The 16,409-nt window shown below is 45.0% G+C and overlaps 1 protein-coding gene across 1 annotated transcript in view; it reads right to left on the reverse strand.

Moving 5' to 3' along the window:
- Window positions 1-7,154, reverse strand: part of SAMD12 (sterile alpha motif domain containing 12) — a 173,522-nt gene extending 166,368 nt beyond the window's left edge. Inside the window, exon 1 of the mRNA XM_054271578.1 lies at window positions 7,072-7,154. Within this exon, the coding sequence (XP_054127553.1) occupies window positions 7,072-7,084 (13 nt within the window). The 5' untranslated portion in view covers window positions 7,085-7,154. The remainder of the gene's footprint in view (window positions 1-7,071) is intronic.
- Window positions 7,155-16,409: the final 9,255 nt, after the last annotated feature.

Consider the following 16,409-nt stretch of genomic DNA (forward strand, 5'->3'; position numbering starts at 1 on the left):
TATTATATGAAAAACTATTTCCTTTTTTAATTTAAAGCACAAAACCACATGGCTTCATTGTTCTGCCTTTTGACCTAGTTCCTTTTTCCACCTTCTCCACACCATTCATCAAGACCAAAGGATTCTCTCCATGGTCATCTCTTTTCCAAGCTAAAGAATCAGATTCTTTGTAACCTGCCCTTCTCTTTTCCAAGCTGAAGAATGATAGTATCTGTAACCTGCCTTCAGGGAACACACCATGTCTGTGACCAGCTGACTGTTTTTTCCCTATTTTTCCAGTCCTCTCCTTCTTTTAGGGTGTGGCAAGCAAAAGCTGCAGGGAGCATTCACAATACAAGAGCAATATGCAATGATACAGAAACAAAGATCTCCTTTGCCTTGTTCAGAGCTTTCCTCATAGTTCTTGAGATCTTATTTGCTATTTTGACCAGCACCAACCAGACAGTTTCAGACGACCTCAAAATTACTTCATTTTTTAGCTCTTTTGCCTTTGGCACCTTCCAGAACTACTCCCTCTACAATCTCTGCATGTTTTGAGCAGATAATTGAGGGCTGAGCTGTTCAATTGTTAATCTGCAAGGGTAAATACCTGTATCCATTCAAAGGCAACAGCTTTCATGAGAAATCCCCAACAACAGGATTGCTCAGTGTTAAACTCTGAGTATCTCTTGCTCACAGAAAGGAGCATTGCATTAGAGATCACACAGTCTGGACATAAGAAGAGACAAGTCAAGAGACAAAACAGGGCACAAGAAGGTAAAGCTGTCTCAGTCCAGACAACAGAGAAAACTGGCTCCAAAACCAGGCACAGAATCCCAACAGACACACAGACTCAATACTGAGTGAACTGAAAAGCAGCCTTTTAACAGCTCTACTACCTCTGCTGTATTATTATTAAACTAGCTGTATTGCTTTCAGAGACCAATGGGCAAAAGTAAAACTTACAGTGCTCTACACCGAGCAGTGTGTACACTGTGCAGTGTAGACACCGAGTTCTGCACCCACCAGCAAGCCTGCACAGAAGATGTTTTGGACAGAAACCTCTCCATGCTTACCAGCTCAACAACCAGCACCAGCCTGCAGCTCAAACACCATCCAGCTGCAGTACCTTGCTCCAAGCCTATCCCTGCTGTTCTCCTGCCACAACCCTTGTGACACAGCAATACTGGGAAGCACTAGAGACTGGCTCTGAGCAGCTTGTCCTGGCCTCACACACTCAGCTGTAAACAAGAGGAACAAAGATATACACAACCTCCTTGGATGTTGCCTGCCATGCTTGGACATAACAGAAGAACAAAAAAAAAACCTCCAAAAACCCTCAAGAAAAGTTCTACTTTATAGTTTCCACTTAAGCAGTAAACATGAGCTCTTACAATGTCACTACAGGTTTTGTCAATACTTTCCAGTTGTACATTAGGAAATGCATCCAAAGTCTAACTCTTGTCATTTGCTCACTTGCATTCTTTTCTTGGTGGAGAAAGCACACAGACTTTCAAAGCACCACTCCTTCCATTTGCCTTCATATTACCACCACTGGACAAGTTTTAACCTTATGATGGTATTCAGTTGTACTGAACCAGTAAATTCATATTAATCAGTGTCCTCCTTGAGCTTCTAAGTCTTCCAAGTACTTTAAAGGGTAAGGTCAAACACTTACGGAACTGTATCTAAACTGGCTGATATGAAAGTACTTCTGAATTTCCAGAAACACTCTCCTACAACCAAATTTCACCCAAAGGAAACAAAGTGTCACATCAAGCCTATACTTGGTACCGTGATTCAGGGAGGGTAAAATGATCACATAACTTCCATAATATCCACCCTCCACTCAAGCTGAATACACCCAAAGACCCTCCACTGCAGGGTGGTTCTTTGCTGCCGCAGCTTCATTTTGGGGCCTCCAATCCCCACAATGGAGTGCACCTTATGAACTTCAGCTCACAGTCTCCCTTTCAAACGTAGCAACAGAGATTGGAAAGCTCTAAGCAGTGGTTCAAAGCAGAGAAGCACACACAACCATGAAGCTGTGTGCACAGTGTGGGGGTGGGTGGGAGGTAGAGCTGTTGTTGAGCAAGAAATAAGGGGGTAGCCCAACAACGAGGCTGCCACGTGAATGTGGATAAGAGATCTATCTTCCAGTCTGGAATCCCATAATTGCTGATGCATTTTTGCAATAAATGGTCAGAAAGTGACACACAGAACTCAAGACCAAAGATGTTCAAATCTTATGCCTTACTGTCCAATACACCTCCAGCATTGGTGTTACCCATCTCCTCTACTATGACCCAATGTGACTGTTTCACCTGGAGAGTTGAAATGAGTTGTCTCTCTCAGTCCTGCTTCCAGCTGGCAGCTATTTCCAAGCCACATGTCTGAATCCCTCAGGCTAAGAAGTGGTTAGAAATTACTGAAGAAACCAAAAACATAACAGAAGCATGTGCTATTTTTTGAATCACAGAGCTTGTTACTTCTTTGCTCCATAGGCAAGTAAGTGTGCTGAAACATCATCTACTGGATCACATTCCCTGGAAACTCAGATATGGAGACATATCCAGTCTGAGCTCAAAGTGGGTGTAGGAATAAGGCAAAGTTGAGTAACTGAATACCTGTCAGAAGAGTTGTACTTTTGGGCACGCCCTGGAACAGCATGATAGGTACCTACACTGAAAGCTGCTTCAAAGCTGTCCTCTGGGTGATCCTGAACTTGCTTTGACATTCTTGGCAGAGTTAGCATAGCACATCTATGAGCTCACCATATTTCAAGTCTCTGAAGAAACACATGGCAGCATTCAATATCCATGGAGTTGCTAGGCACTGCAGGCGTTCAACCAAGGTACACCACATAGCTGAAATCCACAGGATCACTCTCATAGAAGTTGGTTACAAGCTGCAAATAACTTCAGTTCTGCAGCAGTCAACCTGGATGCCATTCCACAAAATGCCCTAACCTCCTCTGAGTCTTAGTCTCCTTAAGGATTACCAAAGGGTAAGGCCAGTCATTGTCATTTTATGTCAGCAAGGCTCCACTTCTCAGTAAAACACACTATCCCATAGGAAGATCCAGGGTCTCAGTAGCATATGCCCACTACAGAAGAGCCATAGGAGACTGGAAGTTTACATAAACTTCCAGGAGGAGACCTGCAACAAATCTATGTGGCACTTTCCAAAGCCTATACACAGCAAGAAAGGTGTTAGACCAAATTTCATTAAACACTTACCATTAAAGAACTCCATGAAACAATTAGCACTTTTCTTTGCAAAGGAATCTCAAAAACACCACAGATCAGAGCTGCAGGGGATCCAACAGAACTGTGTGGGATCACCTGCATGCAGACATCATCTGATGAGTGCTGTCAGTCTCTCACCTTCCTGTGCAATAAACACTGGGGGGAGGAAGAAATCACCATTTCTCTCTTTCCCCCTTTACCTCTGCTGCACAAGAGCAAACTGAAAAGAAAAAAAAAAAAAAAGAACACTTGCAGAGATCAAAAGCCTTTTTCTACTGGCTCTGACCTAGTTCTTTCATTCTTACTAGAAGGAGAAAAAACACTTAAAGGAACATTGTCAAAACTGTTGAGTCTAAAAATAGACTTACCTTGGCAGTGCTGCCATCTCAACGGGCTCATATTAAGAGTGCAAACTCACTTTCCTCATACACACACACCAATGCTTACATCAATCTGGAAGCACTGGCACTATACAGCCCAAAGGACCTCCCAGTCTCCATAAACGCTTTTGGGACACTAAAGAATGTATTATACATAACTGGTGAAGAACTGCAGTATTCTCCAAATTCCTACTTCATATATGCAAGTCTACCACTGTCAGCTATCCCAGTAAAAAAGTTTGGATGTTTTCCTTAAGTAAACAGATGGACATGTGTTGACATTGCTAAACCCCAGCACACCATGCTACAGCAGCTTTAAAAAAATCAGATTTGAGGAAGATTTCAGCTTTTTTTTTTAGATAAAATACATTTTTCAAAGACTTTCTAAAAAGTATAAGCTACAAAGCATTTTCATCTTAGCCATGCAGAGCATTTCTGAAAGGAAAAACAAAACAAAGACTCTGGGTTCATGGCTGAAGCTGACAAACAGGCAGTTTCCATAGAACAATAGCCCTGGTGGAGCTGGTGGGGCAGGATGTTGGCTCCAGTCAGGAACTCCCGTGCTGCAGAATCCCTGTGCTGCAGAATCCCTGCCTCCCCTGTGCCCCAGGGACCTTCCCACTCCCCAGCTGCATCCCAGAGCCACCCCCAAGTCTGCACAAGAAGCCAGCTGGCCCAGCCACTCAGAGGCCTTGCATAACTCTACAAAAGAAAGCCCAGGAAGTCCATCCTAGCCAGACTCCCAGCTGACCACTGCAGAGACTGGAAGACCAGACAACCTCAGTTTAAACCTTATTTCCAAGCTTCCAAAACTGTTGTACAGCAGGTTACGTTCTCAAGATCACAAGTTGCAAACCAGGAAAGCATGCTTCCAAAGAAAACAAACAAATCAAACAAACAGAAAACAAAAAATCCCAACTGTCTGCTCTTCCTGAGTCCAGGACATTTTTCTACAAAACCATCTACTAAGAAGATTCAATGGCAACTCTACTTTAGACTAAAGCAGGGTACACTGTGATGACTGGAGTCATGAGGAACATGTAACCTCTCAGCTTTCCAAACAGAAGCTGTAATGCCACATGTTCCTTGCCAAAAGTCACAGCTCAGGAACAGAACACAGCTCACACCTAGGGCTCCAACAAGGCCCTAGGTGCATTAAGAGAAAAGCAAGCTTTTAAGCACAATCACACAAAGAAACATGCCTCCAACATAAAATGATGGGTAATAAAAGGCCTGAAATGTGAATGCACTACAAACACACAAAGCAGTCACGGCCACATGGCTACTTGTGCTGAAATAGTCATAGTGCTGTGTTAGTGTGAGGGCAACAGAATCGTGCAAAGGCAAGAAAGTTGAGGGAGAAAAAAACAAAATGGGAGGAATGCAGAACACAGAGACAAGAATGCCTGTTCTGACACACCACAGCAGGATGCATCCTGGGGGAAGGAAATGGGAAGAAGGAGTTAAAGAAAAAAATTCCATCTCAGGAGAAGGGAAAGGCACTGCTTCCCAAAGCTTTAGCAGAGCTTTCCTTCATTAATATTTACAAAGCTTTTAGAGATTCTCAGATGGAGGGCACTGCAGATATGACAGGAATTATTACAGACCTGAAAAGATCTAGCAAACAGACTGAGAAGGACTTCAAGTAAATCAAGTGGGATGACATTAGTGAGCACACTGAAACAGGGGTTGCGGCTGGCATATGAACCATCTGGTGCATGGCAGTCCATTTCATTTACTTACTTACCCACTGCCGGGCACGCATGCCCAGTTCAGGTCATTATGCTTTTGCCACCAAAGTAATGCTTTTATTCAGGACCACTACATTCCTTCTGTGTATCATTCCAGTCTTCAAAACTGCCATTCGGTAAAGCAGCCTGTGCCTGAGAAATGCATGCCTTAGGGAGAGGCTTACACTTAGGATGAGCAACTTGGGATGTTGACAGACACCTTTTGAGACACAGTGGTCTTGCTTATCTTTATTTGAATTTGCACAGGAAGCTGGTTTTCAGGGATGTTAAGCTCCCCATTGCTTCCAGGACGTTTAAGTTTTTGCTGGACCATCATTTGCACTGCTCACTTGGGTACTCAGCAAAAGACAGCTTCAGCATGATTTTCAGCAATAAAGCAAGTGCATCTGATGGAACTGAAGATTTCAGCACAACTGAGAAACAAAACTCATGGTAGTCACAAGATGAACACACAAAAATACTGTCATACACTAAATTAAGCACAGGAGACACTAAATTAAGCACAGGAGAAGGGGTCAGATGGCTGGTTTACACAGGATTCTTAAATTTTCTCAAGGACACAGAATAAAGCACGATGAGGTGCAAACGCAGGGCTGTCACTGCTTCAGTCTAAAGCGCTAGAAAACCAAGTGAATCTTGGAAGCAGGCAGCAGGAAGGCAGATTTGCCTTTTCTCATACACCTGTCTCTTCCAACTTCCCAAAAGACCCAATGGAAAGGGAACACACAGCCGATGTTAGAAGGCTAAAGGGAGCCCAGCATTTACTGAAGACAGATTTGCCTTTTCTCATACACCTGTCTCTTCCAACTTCCCAAAAGACCCAATGGAAAGGGAACACACAGCCGATGTTAGAAGGCTAAAGGGAGCCCAGCATTTACTGAAGACAGATTTGCCTTTTCTCATACACCTGTCTCTTCCAACTTCCCAAAAGACCCAATGGAAAGGGAACACACAGCCGATGTTAGAAGGCTAAAGGGAGCCCAGCATTTACTGAAGACGTAGCAAAGCATCCACCTGTCAAGGGCTTGGTAGCTATCCCTCATTTACCGGGGTACATCCCCAGGAGCCGGGCACCTTGTGAACACCTCACAGCTCCCGGCTGCCCAGGAGCTGAGCATCTCGGCCCTTTGGCTTCTCCATCGCTCTCAGGGAAGGAGGGGCCGAGCACAGCTCTGCGCCCATGCGGGGCACGCTGGAGCTTCGTGGGCATCGCGCTCTGGGGGCACTGGGGGGATCCGGACAGCAGCGAGGGACGGCGGCGCCTCGGCGCCCGCGGGAGAGCGACCGGCGCGGGGCGGGGGAGGCGCCCGGGCTGAGCGCGGGGCCGGGGCCGCTCCGGAGGGAGGCGGCGCAGGTCGGCCGCCCTTGCCGGGAGAGGCGGCACCTCCGGGCCCGGCGGGAAGTTGCCGAGCGAAGCCTCCGGGCAGCCCCTGCCGCCTGTCCCGCCGCGGGCGGGAGCCGCGGCCCGGCTCCACGGCACCTGGCCAGGGGCAGCCGCGGCGCTGCGGGCGGGCGGGCGAGGTGCGCGGGGGCCGGGGATGCCCCGCGGCGAGGCCGAGGCAGCGGGCGGCAGAGTGGCCTCGCCGGCGGACGCCGCTGTCCCGCCGGACCGGGCCGGGCCGGGGCGGCCCCGCCACGGCGCAGGTGAGTGCCCGGGGGAGGAGACAAGGGAGGGACCCCGGGGGCGGCGGGCAGGAGACGCGAAGCCCTTACCTTCCACCGCCATCCTCCCGGCCTCGCATAGTGCGCCGGCCGCCGACCCGGCCCCGGCGGCGCTGCCCCGGCCGCCCCCCCGCCCGCGCGGGCTCCGCTCATCTGCAGCCGCGGCGATCAACCTGCAGCGCTCGCTGACAGCGGGCGGGGCCGCGCCGCGGATCCCTGGGAAACGTAGTCCGGGAAACGGGAGCCCGGCCAGGCAGCCGCGCTCCCTGCCGCCGGCGGGCCCCGGGGCGCCTCCCCTGCCCCCGGCGGCACGGAGAGCGGCACGGGGCCCGGCCGTGGCCTGAGGGAGGCGGCGGGGATGGGGACCCCACGGGGCTTGTGTGGGAGAGGGACAGCGCGGGCACCCTGCCCCAGGAAGCTTCATTTCACAGCTCCGGGATGTTTCTCTCCAAGATTTCAGGATCTCAGACAGGCTGACGGCTCCAGGATAAGGCCGACCCGTCCCCGTCCCACCCCACCGCACTCCCTGGCCGGCCGGAGGAGTTTGTCCGCAGGGAAACAAAAAGGCGCACACAGCGCCGGGAGCTATCGGTCAGCACCTCAGCGTTTGTCCATCTTACCCACTCTGGCAGGTCCCACAACAAATCCCAAAAACGAAGGAGGTCAGGGACACAGTGGCGGAGCCATTGCTTCAGGTCCCCAGAAATCTTACACCAAAGAGCCTGCCACCCTCCAGATCTGTCCTAGAAAACAGCTGTGGGCTTGTGCACTTCTCAGTTTTATTTTGAGATATCAGAAAGGTTTTGAAGGTTTTTTTTTCCATTCAGAAGTAGACATTTTTTCACTTTAAATTTTAAATCAGTAAATATTAACTACTCACAAACAGTCTATGAGTTAGTCTACTCACCAAAGTTATGTCATTAAAATCAAGAGAATAGCAGCAAAGGGACTGAGTATACAAGGGCAAACCCAGATAGGGCATGAAAACAGTGCTGCATGTTCTTTTTGTTAGTAGTGGCTATTGTGGCTAATAAGTGTTATTTGTGACAGGTTATTTTTGCAAAACAAACCTCAAATTAGAGTGCAAGAATATACAATATGCAAGGGAATATGCACATTGTATATTCACAATATGAGCACAAACCCCGGGAATTTTGACATCCTTGAAATATCTAAATTAATTAAAAATTGGGTCTTCATTTATTTTATGAAGGAAACTCAGAGACTGTAAGAAATGTCTTGAAGCTCAACTTTTTCCATAAGCCTTCTAATAACCAACTTTGCCCTGAAGACCTGACTTGTTGTTTGCTCTCATAAGCACCTGAATTTTAGCCTTTGTGTTGTACATGGGTCCAGATGTTGTACAAGTGTCTTGGAGCAGCTGTCTTGTTGTTCATGTGTTTGCAAAGTGATAGGCACGCTCACAGTGCATTATAATTAAAAAAATTGAGAGGATGTGCTAGTCCTTCAGAGTGCAATACAGTCACACACCTGATCCCACATGCTGGCAGAATGGACTGATGCTCACACGCTTTCTGTGGAGAAAAAAGGATATCCCAGTTTTTTATTCATAGATAAATTTTCAAATATATGTAATATATATGTTTTCAAATATATGTAATACACACATACAGCCTTCAATGCATAATAAGCTCCTGTGATTTTGATAACATTTTGTATTAAGCTCATGTATTCAAATATTAGTCATTTATTTGACTGTGACAATATCTGGAGATACGTTGGAGTAATTACCTGGGTAATGCATGTGTGGAGCAGTGCTTTCTTGTTTGGAATGAATTGGGAGCCATAGAGGGAATAAATCAAGGCTCAGAGTTAAAAGTGGCACGGACATGGAGCACTGGACTCCTATCCCCATTAGCATGCTGAATTTCTGACTGGTAACTACGTTTCAGCTCTGGACCCTGAGGACATCCCCAGTGATGGGGGGATCATTTAATCAATTTTACTAAGCCCTTTAAACAGCCCTGTAGTTTTTAATTACAACTTCATGCCTGCTGAAGAACAGCAAAATTATGGCTGTGACTAGATAGCAAATAAGGCATGACAGATGTTAAAAGGTGTAGTGTGTGATACCTAATAGCTAGTGAAATGTAATATTTAGCACTAACTAAACCCATCAGAAACTTAACAAATTCTGGTCAAAACTAGACAAATTGTAATTTAGTGTATGTTATTCATTAGAGAAAAGAGCCTGTGAATTGATTCAAGGGGGTGTGTAAATTGATTTAATTAATTTAAGGTAAAGCACAATCTGTTTTGAGAAAAGCTTTCAGAAGCATGAGGTGAGAGTGAGCTAACTTTCTTAAAACACCCTGCTAAATTATAGTGCAGAAAAAGACTGTATTTCTCTGCTCAGAAAGAGCTGTTTCTTGCTGTCCCTGCCTTGCTTTCTTGCTTCTCATTTTACCTTGCCTCACTTCAGAGAGATTTCTTCTAAACTTTCTCTTATAAGTTAGCAAACTTCCTTTAAACAGACTTGGTTTGTCACAGCCACAGTCAGTTTGCTGTGTTCTTTGCCCTGGGTCACCCGATGAAAAGGGAATACTGACCACAGGCTCCTTAGCAATTCTAATTATTTCTGAATAAGACTTCTGCCAGCTAACATCAGATGAAAGTACAGTTGATGAATGTCCATCAACAGCAATGCCCTACTGCAAAAGTTCTGAAGTCTAAACAAGATGTTAGAGTTGTACACTTCACTTCATCCGCCATAATTTTTCTCTTTTTATTCCCCTTTCACTTTTCAGAAATTCAACAGTCATTTAGCTTTAGGCAACCCCTTGTGCTCCTATGTCTTTTCTGTAAAACACTGAAATTCTCACTCATCTTCATCTGATGATCTTGTTAACGAGGTACTTCTGCCACATCATTGTGACCCAAGATTTTAAAACATGGGTTTTTTTGGTGCCCAAACCACATGCACAGGAGAAGTTTTGAGGAACAGTTTAAGAAACATCTGAAAATCGTTGACCCCGAGTCAGGCACCACGTGTCTCTGGCAGTGAAGAGCAGCACAGCCGTGTCTGAATATTTTTGGCTGTGATTTGCTCAGCTGAGTGGGCCTAAACTGTGATGGTGAGATAAAAACCATTCAAAGTTTGTCGTCAAACTCAAGTATGACAGAAACAGGACCACACCATCTGCCTAAAATTTCAGTATCTGGACTCTTATATTGCCCTGCATATTCCTGGGAAAGAATACATGGAAATGGGTGTGTATTTCAAAGGTAACTGATCAGAAGTATGTTGAGATTGGGAGAATGTGTGGGAGGAACATGTGTAGGACTATACAGATGTGATACTGATGGGGAAGGAGAAGTGGAAGGGGCTTTCTGCTGCAGTGCCTCTGCCGGTACAGAGGGCTGTAGGTGGAGGGAAGAAGGAAAGGGAAGGGCTGTAGGTGGTTCACACACACTCTCAGCACACACCCTAGGCCAGGAGCTGCACTTGTTTGCCAATGAAAAACAAGAAAGTTTTGTGGGCACCACAGTGAAGGAGGTAGGTGGAAATTCAGGTGTGGAAGCAGTGAGTAGAAAATTCCCTTCCAATTCCCTTTCCTTTGGCAGAGTGAGCCACATAGCTGAAAAAAGAGCCTGAGAAGTAATGGGTGCCAGATCTGGAATGAAAGGAGGAGGGTCTGGGGTTTCTCTGGATTCTCTTTTTTTCTCTAGGAAGTGGCATTTCCTAAGAAACCTGCTGAGACTCATGCAAATACATGAAAGGCACAGGGAGAAAATGCTGGGTGTACAGGTGTTTGGTTTATTTGTTTTTTTAATTAAATTTTTAACCCATGTAGGCATATACTGAGAAAAGGGAAGAAACAGACTTTTGGTGTAAGTCCCATGCTCTGATCCATGGAAACAGATTCTTACACTAGAGTGGATCCAGGCTTACTACCACAAAGTGACCCAAGGTATGGTAGATGTCAAAGTGTAAGGGCTAATGTTCAGAAGGAGTGTTCTGGTGTCTGGGAATGACTTCAGAAGACCTATTAGGCAAGGAAAATATAGATAAACATGTTTAAAATACATGTAATATGTACTAAGGCAATGAAATTCAGGTTTTACTAGTATAATAGGCTAATTACATAATTAATATTCTTTGTGTATACTGTTGCTGAAATATGCTTTGAGTATTGCTAATATTACACATCTACATTTCCTAATTGTCAAAAATATTTTGCATTATAATCCATAATACTACAGAAAGTGCATGTAGGGATTTGTAGAAGACTGAAAAAAAAACCACAAGATGTCTGGAAGGTGTGTTTTATCATTACTGTAGCATTATCTGGTGTTTTCTCTGATTTTTTTTTCAGTTATTTATTTATTTTTTTAAATAAATTAAAATATTCTTCAAGAATCATGTTCCCTGCTCTCAATATCAAGGAAAAAAATGGTATATGAGTGTTAAAATACCCAGAAGATTCATAGAATTTTTTGTGTTTCACTTCATTTGATAGATCAGGGAAGGGAAGTGGGTGGGTTAATATGATCTGTGCATGTCTGAGGCAGAGAGCACTATGTAAAAACATCACTCCTGTTATAAGTGTGAAGTTAATTCCACTTTCCAATAATACCTATGTCTTATGCACAAAGAATGATACTGACTTTTGCTATCATCAAATGTTTTGATGGGTTATTCCATTCGTTGCATTATGGTAAACTACAGATAATTTTGTACAAATGTGGAAACATGCCACAGATTCTCCTCCCAAAGCAAGTTTGTGACAACTCTCCCAGCAGTAGAGTCCAAAAGCAGCAGCAGGGCTGCAGGCAGAGACCACAGCTGTGACTGCCTCACATGGCAGCTTTTTGTGCCAGGATTTTCCGCTCGTGTATGGGGCGAGGCTGGGAGAAACTGGGCATGGACTGAAAAAACAGAGGTTCAGGCTGTGTACAAGGAAACCCTTTTTCACCTGGTGCACAGTAATTTATAGGAGCAGGTTGGTGCTCAGAAAAGTTTTGCAGCCACCATCCTTGGTGATTGCCAAGCCCCCACAGGCACAAAGCCATAAACAACCTGCTTGGATCTTGCACCTGATCCTGCTTGGAGCAGGAGATTGGGCTACAGACCTCTTGTGCTTCCTTTAACCCTGAACCATCCTGTCATCTCATGAATGCCTTTAGCTGCCCTGTACTAGCACTTCTATCTAAAGTGGTGCATTTACCTTCCTGCTATCATTAACCTTGAACAGCCTTCCTTTCTTCTGAAGTCTAGTGCAAAGCCTGTTGAGTGCTGCACTCATGAGTTACCTGTTCTCATTCACTGGTGGCTGCCCAAACAGTGTGGTAGCACAAGGAATTGCGTGGTGTGAGGTGGGAACAAGAGAGGGTAGTGTCACTGATGCAGAGTTTGGCTGATTTAGTGATAGCCTCAGACATGTTAGTTGGTAGTGGAGATCTGAGAGCAGTGAATGAGATTTGTGCTCTCCTGAAAAGTGTTTGTGTCCCTTTCCTGCAGAAAAAAGTAACACACTGAGTGCCCTCCTTGCTCATGATTGGAGAGTGTGAATCACTGAACCCTACCACATAAGAGTTCCTCATAAAAAATGGAAGAACCATACTTAATAGAGGATGTGTATTTAAGCAGAACTAGAGGAGCAGTCTACTATAGCAGGTCCATGTGACCAGTTGGCAAACAGTTGGGTAACTTGTTTAAACACTCCTGACTAATGCTGTTGTTTGCTGAACTGCAACTTGATGTGGCCTGGAACAATTCAGTGGTGTAAGTAACCTGCAAGTACTGAATTCCAGAGCCATTGGTGATGGAAGGCAGCTCTAGGGATCATCTAGTTTAAAACTGTGCTCAGACCAGGGGCAACTAGAGCAGGTTGCTCAGGGTCATGTCTATTTTCGTTTGAGTCTTGCCAAGGGTGGATACTGCACAGCCTTTCTGGGCAACTTGCTCCAGTGTTTGATCTCTCCTCAGTTTCTTTTCTCATTTAAATGGAATTTTCTGTATTTCAGTTTGTGGCCATTGCCTTGTTTCTGAGACACTGCTGAGAGGAATCTGTTTCCACATTCTTTACTCCCCACCATCAGGTATTTATACACAGTTATGAGATGCCCCCAAAGATTCTTCTTCTATGAGCTGAATAGGCCTATCTCTCTTAGCCTCCTCTTGAATAAGAGGTACTCCTGAAGATGGTACTATTCAATCATCTTCATGGTGCTCAGTGGACACTCTCCAGCATGTCCAGGCTCCTCTGAAGGGCAGCATAACCATCCTGTGTATCAGCCACTCTTCCCAGTTTGAGATTATCATCTCACTTAGTGAAGGTGCCCACTGTTCCATCATCCCAGTTCATTAATGACAGAACTGTACTGGCCCCAGAATGAACCCCTGAAGTAGACCACTAATGTCTGGCTTCCCAATGGGCTTTGTGCTGCTGATCACAATCCTCTGAGCTCAGCCTATCAGCCAGTTCTGGTCCACTTCACCAACCACTTACCTAGCCTGTACTTTATCAGTTTTCTAAGACAGTGTTATTGGACACAGAACTGAAAGCCAGTCATTTCTTCATAGGAGGCTGTCAGGTCAGGAAAGTCAAGTCAGACTTGATTTCCCTTGTGCAAATCTATTTTTGACCATGGATTCCAGTACAGTGCCATTCCTGTCCTAAATACAGGAAATGGTTTCCCAGATTAGTTTCTCCATCACCTTCATAGGGATCGAGGCAAGGCCAACTGACCTGTAGTTGTCCAGATTAGCTCTGTTCCAGTCATCAGGAATCTTCCCAAATTGCCATGAGCTTTCAAAGATAATTGAGAGTCACCTTGCTCCGGTGTTTGCCAGCTCCCTCAGCACTTGACAGGTGCAAACCATCAAGCCCTGTGAGTTTATATAAATCCAGTATGTTTACATATTCCCTGACTTATTCCTCATCCACCCCAGGGTCTGTGTTCCTTGTGCCAGTTCTCACAGCTCCTAGGGGCTTGTCACTCCTGAAGCCTGGTCCTACAAGTAAAGATGAAGTGAAGAAGGCATTGAGTACATTGGCTTTTTTGATGTACTTGGTCACTATAGCCTGTTATCCATTCAGTAGGAGGCCCATATTTTTCCCCAGTCTTCCTCTTAACATAGATGTAGAGCTCTTCTTGTTGTCCTTCATGCAGATAAATCCTGAGGTGGGCTTTGGCATTTCTAACACCACCTCTGCATGCTTGGATGCAGCGAGGTGTATTTGGCCTTCAAGGGCAGAGAAGGTCAGAGTCCGGCTAGCCGAGGTTAAGGCCGACACCCAGCTGCATAACCTGCCAGCACCCTCGGCGTCGTAAGGCCTCGGGCTGTGCTGGTTGCAGACTGCATCGCTGCTAAACGACGAGAAGGAAGGAGCTGGACACTTGCTGGGGGGGGGGGGGGGGGGGCTAAACATATTTATTGGAAAGCTCATAATGTACCAGCGAATGACCCAGAACAAAAGGTGCTTCACGGTTACAAAGGGAAGGAGTGGACCCGGGAGGGGTTTACAGAAGACCAATAGGGGGAGAAGAGGGGATGAGCTTAACAGAAATGACATAGTGGAGAGCCCAATAGGTACCAGGTATGGGAGGGGTCCTGGGACCACAGCCAACCACAATCCCCAAAGAGGAGAAGCTTCTGGAATACTAGGTGGAGTGGGGGGGTGATTGACTGGCCCAGGGAGGAGGAAAAGCATACATATAAGGGAAAAAGGGGAGGAGGAATTATATAACCTAGAAGATTGACAATAGAACTGGCAGGGCTGTGGTGGGAAAACTGAGGAGGGCAGAAGCATTTTACACAAAATGGGGGGAGCAGATACATAAAATGGGGGAGGAATTAAATGAACTTAACGAACACACTACAACACTTGGACAGTGTTTCTGCTGGTTATAGCAATTTTCTTCTCTGCTGTTTTGAGAAACCTGGACCAGGTCTGCAGTGGAGCTACTATACTGTTTTTTACTGGTTGAGCATTCAAACCACTCCTGCTATGCTCACATATTAGACACTGGCTAGGGTGTGCACTGACATTTGTGCTCAGTGTGCTCAGATGTGGGTAACACATGCAGCTTTTCTTGATCACCAGTTGTAAACTTTTACACTTATGCAACATAGCTTTTAAATTCATAATTGTAACTTTTGTTACAGGTGTAAATAACTTCTGAGAAATAAAGCTTTAGGTAGCACCATAGCTCTTCTAGGTCTCCCTGACAAGAAATACATAAACTTGTGCAGTGTGGGACTGGTGCATCTGTACAGAGCCTGCCTAGAACATGATCTGTGTGTGCCCAATGGGTCTGCCACATCCTGAGCATTATGAACTTATAACCAGAATATATAATTTGTACAATCGCAGTGCCCCTTTCACACTTGGGCAGGATTATTGTGCAAGTAGAAGAGGGAAATATCTGGATGATTTCTGATGGACGGAAGTTCCAGTCATGAGGAATCTGAAATTACAGAGCTTGGGATCTGACCTTTAGCAACAGTAATGTTGTCACTTACCTTGATGCCAGTAGGAAGAAGCTATAAGTAATAGCCAATACTGTGTTGATTTCAATGTAATATACCTAGTGTGAGCCTCTGAATGTCAGAGCTGTCATTGTTGAAGCTGAAACAAGGACAGAGCTAAAAAAAATTACATCTTCTTTTAAGGTCTCTTATGTGCTGGATTTGGAGGGAAGCAGTTGTGTTATTGCAGAAAATAATAACTTGATAATGATCAGAGTTGATAAGGTCTGAGCACAATGACCTTTACCTGCTTATGAGTGACTCAGAGTGGTGTTGAAAAATTGAAGTGGTTGGCAGTGATTTCTGAGCATTTATTAAGGCAAATCAGATAATTGCATTTAACATCACAGATGGCTTGTATTTTCTAAAGTGCTTTTACGTCGGTGCAATAAGATGACTCAGAAGCTCAGTAGGATATTATGGCCCTGATTTTTCATTGCCTCACACCTCATATAGTGAAATTCCCAGTGCAGAGGAGGTGTAGGTCCAGTATTGCAGGATTTTATGCTTTTACTGTGCAAAAATCAACTGCTAGGAGCAGTGCAAAGCTGTTTTTTCTTATGCTACTCTTCCTTATGGCAGCATTACTTTATGTTTTGCCTTTGTACATTACATGCTTTTACTACCTGTAGGGACAAGGGAATTTATAACAATCTAACAGAACATTAAATTGTCTCTGGCATCCTGGAAAGAACACCTCTTCCACATTCCTAAAAATCTTTCAATTATTTCTGAACAGGCTATTTTGGTTTGCTTTTTAATAGAAAGGGAATTCCACAATAATTCAGAGCGCTGCTCCATATGGAGAAACATAATGTCTGCTATTTCTTGGCAGAGGAGCAGCAGCATAGGTCTGTTTCCATCTCACTGATCTTTAGCTACAAAAGCATCA

This window comes from Melozone crissalis, unplaced genomic scaffold, assembly GCF_028551555.1.
Source record: "Melozone crissalis strain CALT ecotype California unplaced genomic scaffold, PUWL_Pcris_2 ptg000002l_1, whole genome shotgun sequence".
In the NCBI taxonomy this organism is placed as follows: domain Eukaryota; kingdom Metazoa; phylum Chordata; class Aves; order Passeriformes; family Passerellidae; genus Melozone; species Melozone crissalis.